Source organism: Bos javanicus, chromosome 22, assembly GCF_032452875.1.
Source record: "Bos javanicus breed banteng chromosome 22, ARS-OSU_banteng_1.0, whole genome shotgun sequence".
Classification (NCBI taxonomy): Eukaryota; Metazoa; Chordata; class Mammalia; order Artiodactyla; family Bovidae; genus Bos; species Bos javanicus.
In genome coordinates this window covers 14879951-14888139 of record NC_083889.1, presented here as the reverse complement: position 1 = coordinate 14888139, position 8189 = coordinate 14879951, and the positions used below count along the sequence as shown (strand labels likewise).

General features: G+C 42.0%; 1 protein-coding gene across 3 annotated transcripts; it reads left to right on the top strand.

Annotated features, from left to right (window-relative positions):
* The first annotated feature begins 1024 nt into the window (after window positions 1-1024).
* Window positions 1025-7432, top strand: HIGD1A (HIG1 hypoxia inducible domain family member 1A). 3 transcript variants are annotated; one of them, XM_061396124.1, is made up of 4 exons: window positions 1025-1121; window positions 5339-5453; window positions 6084-6218; window positions 6885-7432. In XM_061396124.1, the coding sequence occupies exons 2-4, from the start codon at window positions 5357-5359 to the stop codon at window positions 6932-6934; spliced, it is 282 nt and encodes a 93-aa protein (XP_061252108.1). In that variant the 5' UTR covers window positions 1025-1121; window positions 5339-5356; the 3' UTR covers window positions 6935-7432. The 3 variants fall into 3 exon arrangements, with proteins under 3 accessions (XP_061252108.1, XP_061252109.1, XP_061252107.1); XM_061396125.1 differs by having other exon boundaries at window positions 1052-1121; window positions 5343-5453; XM_061396123.1 differs by lacking the exon at window positions 1025-1121 and adding an exon at window positions 1516-1668.
* The last annotated feature ends 757 nt before the right edge of the window (window positions 7433-8189 follow it).

Here is an 8189-nt window from a genome sequence, read left to right as displayed (position 1 = left end):
GAGTTTTTATCCTACTCAGAATGAATGTTGCCTGAAGTGAAAGTGAAAGCCGCTCAGTCGTTTCCGACTTTTGCGACCCCATGGACTATACAATCCATGGAATTCTCCAGGCCAGAATACTGGAGTGGGTAGCCTTTCCCTTCTCCAGAGGATCTTCCCAACCCAGGTCTCCCGCATTGTGGGCAGATTCTTTACCAGATGAGCCACAAGGGAATGTTTCCTACTTGTGTCTGAATTATGAGACAAAAGATTTTCAAGATCCTGAGCCTATGACACTGAGCTTCTACCTGTGGGTTAGAGCACTTGGCAGTCTGCCTCGTTTCACGGTTATAGCCAGAGATTTTAGTTTAGTTAGCAAACAGTCCTCATGGCAGTGCTTGATGCTTTGCGCCAATTCGCCAGGTAGTTACCGAGTGATCTACTAACAAATTACGGGTTCTGTCCCAGGAAGTTCACCGTTACAAGGTGCCTGTGACTTCTTTCCTCAGGCAAACCACGCCGGTCAGTATGGAGTCACCCGTGCTTGTAATGAATGGCTGTCTCCGACTACAGTGTAAGCGCCAAGCTCAGAGGCCCATAGCGCCTGTTCGCGGCCGGTAAGTGCCAGGGCATGAGAGTGGATCCAGCGCCCTAAAGCCGCCGGCGGCCCCTCCTCACCCGCAGCCGAGACTCAAGGACCGGCCGCGGTTTAACCCTCTCAGCCTCAGCCCCGCCCTGCTGCGTTCGCGGATGCTCGCTGCCGCCACCTCCCAAGAGGAAAACAGCGAAGCTACTGTCAAGTTCCGCCCGGCCAAGGGCCGAGAAGCACCCTCGAACGTCCTCCGCCGTTCCTAAGAAGCCGACTTCTCACCTCTGATGCAATCCGTACGTAAGAGCCAGTGACGAGAAGTCACCGCCCGCGCACGTCGCCCCAGCCAATCCCGGGGCTCTCTCTGGGCCACCCCACCCATTGCGTACACGCACGCACGCACCCATCCACCCGCCCCGACCCTCGCGTGCCCGTTGCTGGTTTCTGATTGGCTGAGGCCGGACGTAGGCGGGACCGGGAGAAGCCGGCTGGACGGTGGGTGCGGGAGTGGGGTCAGAATACGGTAGGAACCTGAAACGTCTTGAAGTTGTCTGTAAGTGATGCAGGCGGGCTTTGGGGGTCGGGTGATTCCGAGCGGTGGAGTGGGGAGAAGAGAGGCCGCGTCGAGAGCACCTTGGGAGGGTTGGCGCCGCGGAACTGGGAGAGGGGGCTGATGCCTGGGCTGAAAGGGGCGAAGTCTGGTTGGCGGGGCTCAGGCCTCATTTCGTGGTGCCGGTGAGGGCTGGTGAGAGCGTACGGAACCTATGGGGGGGTGCAGAAAAGGTTTGTAGAGTGAATCGCGGCTGAGCTGGAAGGCCCGGGGATGTATCTGGGGAGGCACCGGGCTGGAGCCGACTTCGCGGAGCCCGTTGTCCCGAGCGTGTCCGGGACTTCTTTGAGAGCGGGTGGGTGAGGAGGGATTGGGAGGGCGTGCGGTCCGGCCGTGGAGTCCTGACAAGGTCACAGGAAGGGAAAGGGGAGGAAGGTTGAAGGGTTGAGGGGAGGGCGTAAAACTACACGACCTTCCCGCCATCGGCTTCCTGTTCTCCCCGGGCCGGTATTCTGTTCCACCTTTGGCGACTCTCTTCCGCCTCAGGAAGGTAAGAAGGACCAGGGCCTGTATCAAGCGCCTCTGACAGAATTTACATTTCTTCCTCAAAAATAAACCTGCCAAGTTAGAGATTACAAAACATAGCACAGGATTAGAATTGGGAGCAGTCGAAATGATTCGGCAGGTTTATTCGCCTGTTTTACCGGTGCGGGAATCAATTATTCCCCTCTTCTGGGTAATCCCTATGGATGGAATCTATGCTTCCAGAAGTGCCTGGGATGAAAAGTTGTGATGTATAAGTGGTACCAGGCCCCAGCATGACAATCGTATTTGAGTTTTGTACATCAGTGGTTCTCTTGATTCCCTGTGCACCAGAATCTCTTGAACGGATCTTCTTAAAATATAGATTCCTTGGGACCTGCCCCAGACCATCTGAATCAGAATCTCCTGGGGTGGGGACTTGGCAGCCGTTTAAAACGGGCTGACAGTGACGGGTTCAAAATGAAAATTGGAATCCATTGTTAGAAGCTCCTGTGACAAAAATGACGAGCTGTGAAGATCCTTAAATCTTTTTACATCACGTGATGCGGAGCGGCTCCTGTTACCTTAGGCCTCTGCTAGGTGCACTTGGAAAGGTCTTCAGTAGTATCTTAGTTTACAGACTAATTCGTGTTATCTGGTTTTAGGTGCCTCCTTTTGTACATGTTCAACTTTCTGGCAGATCTGGGTCAGTTGCTGTGGGTGGATAAGAAAATGATAAAGGAAGTCCAGAAGTGATGCTAGGGGAAAAAATACTCAAATTACAGCTGAAATTGTTAGATGAATTACGTCACTGGGGAAGAAGATTCCATTTAACTTTGGGCATGACAGACATTTTTCACAATTCAAAGGAGGAGATGCAGGCTTCTGTTAAGAAATGGATTTTCTATTTTTTCAGATAAAATGTACACCAGCATAATAAGACAAATGATCTGGCAATATATTGTCAATCAAAAGAACCCACAACTGTTTATTAGGAGAACTGGGTTCTAATCCTGCCCTGTCAGAGATTCCTGTTGTTGAGCAGTTTATTGCACCCTTCATAAGCTTTCTTTTTCCATCTGTAAAATAAGGCTACTGGCATGGATTGAACCTTGGGGTTTAATTCTCAAGTGACTTATACTTATTGACCCTGATACTTTAAAAGTTAACCGTTTTTTATTTAGATGGCTGTAAATCATGAATACTTGGGGAAACTTCTAGGTGATCGGGAAGAGAATTATTAAAATCTTACACTCAGGGAGTTTTATAGATATATGTCATGATAGAAATAGAATTTGAACCATAGAATAACAAATTAACTTTGTGATGTGTTGGACTTTTAATATTCCCCTTTCTTTTATGCTGAAATGTGCACACATGGTGTTCTGTATCAGAGACAAATTATCCTTAGTCACTTAAGACAAATAATGACTACATGGTTCCTTCATACCTTGATTCTTACCCCAGGGACTACTTTCTGAAAGCCAGGTCAAATGGCCTATCCATACAAACTGCTGCAAGGAAGGAGAAGCGAACTTTTGCTACCCTGATCTGTTGGACAATTAGTTATCTAGAAATTACGACAAAGGAAGAAAACATGCTTTTGTATCTGCAAAAGGAGGTGCTAGTTTTTAAAAGTGGATTGTCATATATAGTGGGGTCCCAAGGATCCAAAACCTACTCAGGTTATCATGTGTTCTTTCATTGAGCAATGTAACAATTAAAAGAGAAATTAGCACTTATGTAGATACAGCTTGATATTTTTCTTACTGATGAAACTCTACAAATGTGTGTAATTGTTATTTTTCACTAAATTTTCCTAATTGCCTGAGAATAATTTTAATAGTTGAATAAATATTGAAGTAATATTTTTCAACAAACAATAAGTTTAATTAGAATGTGGGATTGGTGAGGAAGGTAGAAGAAGGAATTGTGGTAAAATAGGAAAGATTTTGAAATGTTTGCCTTTGGGAAGTTTAGATTGATTATGAAGGGAACTAATAAATATACTGGCCTAAAATAGTTTAATCTTACCATCTAGTCAATTTATGTAATATCTTGGGGTTTGTTTGTTTGGGCTTTTTTGGCTGCACCACGCAGCATGTGGGATCTTAGTTCCCAGACCAGGGTCTGGGCCCCCTGCAGTGGAAGCGTAGCGACTTAACTGCTGGACCACCAGGGAAGTCCTCATTTATGTAGTATGTTGAAAGCCAAGCTCAAATATTTCTCTGAAATTTCCCAAACTTTATCTAAAAGATGCCACACTCTAAATTCTGTCTGTTATGCTCTTTGCAAAGTATACGTACTCTGGCATGTTTTTAAAAGAATTTAATTTCTGAAACATTATTTCAGTGTTTACATTTTAATCTCTTGAAATATATAATGAGCATCCTGAACCTTGAACTTGTTGAACCTTGTATATAATAAAAGCTCAGACAAAGTAGGGGTTCATTTAGTTAGCAAGTAATGGAGCACAAGAAAGAAGAGAAAGTCAAAGTGAGAGTCGCTCAGTCGTGTCCAACTCTTTACAACCCCATGGACTAACTATACAGTCCATGGACTTCTCCAGGCTAGAATGCTGGAGTGGGTAGCCTTTCCCTTCTCCAGGGGATCTTCCCAAGCCAGGGATCGAACCCAGGTCTCCCGCATTGCAGGCAGATTCTTTACCAGCTGAGCCACCAGGGAAGCCCTAGTTCTAATTGATTCTATCTGTGTGATACTGTACAGCTCATCTGGATTAAGTTCTTCTCTGTCAGATGACAGAACTGTACTCTTCCCAGGCTTTGAGGGACAATTTCACTTTTCAAACTAAACCCTACGCCTCACGTCTAGAGTTGGATTTTCTTTGAGAACCTTGATTACTATTAAACCCCTTGAATAGCAAAGTGTTGAATGAGAGCCATTTATTACTGGAGGGAGTGTGATGCACATGAAAAATTCATAAGCTAAGACTATACAGATAATGGGATTGGCAGTTAACTTTTTGATGTCATCTGTAAATGACATCAGAGAAGGCAATGGCAAGCCACTCCAGTACTCTTGCCTAGAAAATCCCATGGATGGAGGAGCCTAGTAGGCTGCAGTCCATAGGGTCGCTACAAGTCGGACGTGACTGAGCGACTTCACTTTCACTTTTCACTTTCACACAATGGAGAAGGCAATGGCAACCCACTCCAGTGTTCTTGCCTGGAGAATCCCAGGGACGGCAGAGCCTGGTGGGCTGCCGTCTATGGGGTTGCACAGAGTCAGACACAACTGAAGCGACTTAGCAGCAGCAGCAGCAGTAAATGACATCTGACTGATATCAATTACAACAGTGTATTGTAATTAACATCAGTCAGAGATACTTGTGCACTTAGATGCTATGTGTGACTCCCTTTTTTCAATCTGCGGGTGAAGTTTATCATCTGTGCAGATCAGTCAGAACGAAGTATGTAGTGACCATGACTAAGGTGAAATTGAATTATTACTTTACTGTGATGAAATGCTATTAGCTTCCTGTGTTACCAAAAAAAAAGACAGAAAAGGGAGAATGGAGCCTTGGTCCCTTTGTTATGGAAATTAATCTTTTTTTCACCCTGCCCTGTTATTCATATAATCTGGCTAGTATCTTGGCTTTTTTTTGTATTACTTAAAGGAATAATCTTATTAAAAAAGTATGCTTTTAACTGCAGAACCTCATGGAAATTCTGTTTCAGGAAGAGTCTTCAATCACTATGTCAAGCGACACAGATATTTCTCTTTCTTCATATGATGAAGATCAGGGATCTAAACTTATCCGAAAAGCTAGAGAGGCACCATTTGTCCCCATTGGTAAGTTTGACTTTGATGGTCTAATAAGCTTTAACACAGTAGAAGTGTGGGCAGCTTGTTTCATTCATCAAGCATTTCCTGATGAAGCATTTATTTTTTAATATTTTTTCATATGTTGAAATATACTTAGATTGGTATAAGTCTCGTAAAAATTCTTCTCCGAATTCAGACATCGTATTTTATTGACTTATTTCAGTGAATGTGTTGTGACCCCAAGACGACCATCAGTTTCAGTGATTTGCTACAAGGACTCACAAGACTCAAGAGTTGTTATAAATTCACAGTTGTGGTTTATTACAGTCTCTGCTGCATTCCCTTAACTGATTTCCTTCAGGGATGGAAGTAGAACAGAGCAGAGTTCCCCTAGCACTCTTAAAGGAATTTATTTACTGGCTTCACAAGCCCATACTTCAAAGATGATCTTGATTTTCTAGATCTGCTATTGCTTGCTACCAATTTTGAGTTTTTAATTCTGAATCGGGGTGGGGATTAAAACCTCAGTTCATATGCTAGCTGGGTAATGGTCTCCTAAAGCATCCTTATAAAAAATAGAACATCGATTGATAATAAACTCATCTTGATTCCCTGCCCCAATGTATCTGACATAACTTGTGACTATTTCTTTTACAGGAATGGCAGGTTTTGCAGCAATTGTTGCATATGGATTATATAGATTGAAGAGCAGGGGACATACTAAAATGTCTGTTCACCTGATCCACATGCGTGTGGCAGCCCAAGGCTTTGTTGTGGGAGCAATGACTCTTGGTAGGTTCCTACAGGACATTTTCAAATTTTTGGTTCCCCATGAATGGATTTCTTTGTAAGTAAAACAAGGTAGATACTTTTAACTGACTTTGAAGCAGTTTGCAAATATCACTACTCATTTTCACCTAAAAACTGAATGAATAAAAATAGTTCAAGTAGTGGTATAGTTTTACTCTATGATGAATAATCTTACTAAGGTTTTAAAGAGAGAAAAGATAGTAATGCCCATTATAATGTCATTGAGTCTATATATGCAAATAGGGTTGGTAGTGAGATCCATCATCTGGAAGAGACATGATGGCTGTTTTATTGAGTTTTTCAAGGTGGAAAAGATACTACATGCTTTTGTAGGCTTTATAATTCATTGACATTATCTGCTTTATACAGCAAGATTGAGTCCTTTTAAAGTTGCCAGATAAATATTGATGTTTTAGCCATCTGAGCTAATCATACTAGTCTTGAAAATACTTCGGAAACTGTGTAAAAAGAATTTTAGAAATTTGAATTATTTAAGAAAGCAAGAATGTAAGCAGCCTAGGGTCTTGTTTTCCTTTTAAGCATCATATGCTAGTAAGAGTGCTACTTTTAGCTGTTTTATGAATAGTTTTTAATTTTCTAATACTGAAGAAAAATTTTAAATGCTTAACTAGCATTCTTTCTCTTTAGGTATGGGCTATTCCCTGTATCAAGAATTCTGGGGGAAACCTAAACCTTAGAAGAGGAGATGCTGTCTTGGTCGTCTTGGTGGTGCTTGCTTTAGTTAGACATCTCATATTGAGGTTATATGTTTATGCTGAAAATAAATTGTTTGGGTCAGACAAGAACATGGTAATTTGAAAATTGGCCTCCTTTCTTGCAGGCTTGATTTGCCTGGTGACCAAGTTACTGGTGACTAGTTCACTAGCTAGGTCATTCAGGGGAGTCAGACCAGCACAAAAGAAACATGTCACTTTTAAATACACTTGATAGTGGTACCTGTCCACCTTCTTAAACTCTTCTGTTGAAATTAGTTCTAAAGAAGACAACATGGCAATCCTGAAAATGCTCCCAGTTGCTGCAGAATATCATATGCTTTTGATGTAATGTAGGAATCCTATTTACCCCAGTTAATGTAACTTTCTGACGGCCTTGTGGACTGAGTACTGTTTTAAGGGCTGGTTGGCTCTTGAGGAACCCTTTCAGAACAGTGCATGGAATACAACATTATAAACCTCCCTGCAAGTCTGTGTGTGTTTTTAAACCAAAACTAAAAAGCTGGTAACAGAGCCACTTTGAAGTAGTATTTATTTTAGAATCATAAACATGAGAGTAACTTAACTTGTGGATCCCTTTTAGCTCTTTAGTAATTGCAGAATTATATTTTGCTGCTGTTATATTAGAATAATTTTAAATTATTTTGAAACATGTATTTTAAGTGCTAATGCAAAGGTAAATGAAAAACACTTTTTAAATGTGTGCAGTATGTTTATTTTCTCCAAAAGTATCATCAACTAAATAAAATCCCTACAATGGAAGTCATTGATGAGCAAGCTGGTTTGGTCAGACATTATACAAACTTTGGTATATCACAGAATGCTTTGTTGTACTTGTGAATTCTCGTCTAACCTGAATTTACATTCCATGGTGATAACATGGTAAATGTAGTGTTATTAAAGTAAATGAACACATCAAATGTCTTGTATTTATTTCAATTTGGGAAAAACCATCGTTCTTTGAAGTAGCATAAGTAGTTCCAAGAAAAGAGGGAATGACAGCTAAAAATTTATTGGGTATTACTGTGTGCCACATACTTTCATGTATAAAATCATTTAAATTTCCTAACAACCCTAAGAACTGTGATCCTTGTTTCGTGGAGAAGGACACTGAGATACAGTTTTAAGTAATTAACCCAAGGTCACGTAGGTAGAGAAAGCTGTGTTTGGGACTGAAACCTGGGCAGTCGTGCAGTAAAGCCAACAGGTATTAGAGACT

Excerpts from the sequence above, each read along its gene's own strand:
- HIGD1A (XM_061396124.1), top strand. The coding sequence starts at position 5,357 with ATGTCAAGCGACACAGATATTTCTCTTTCTTCATATGATGAAGATCAG. Across the intron at positions 5,454-6,083 it reads GGCACCATTTGTCCCCATTG|GAATGGCAGGTTTTGCAGCA; the intron begins GTAAGTTTGACT and ends TTTCTTTTACAG. Across the intron at positions 6,219-6,884 it reads TGTGGGAGCAATGACTCTTG|GTATGGGCTATTCCCTGTAT; the intron begins GTAGGTTCCTAC and ends CTTTCTCTTTAG.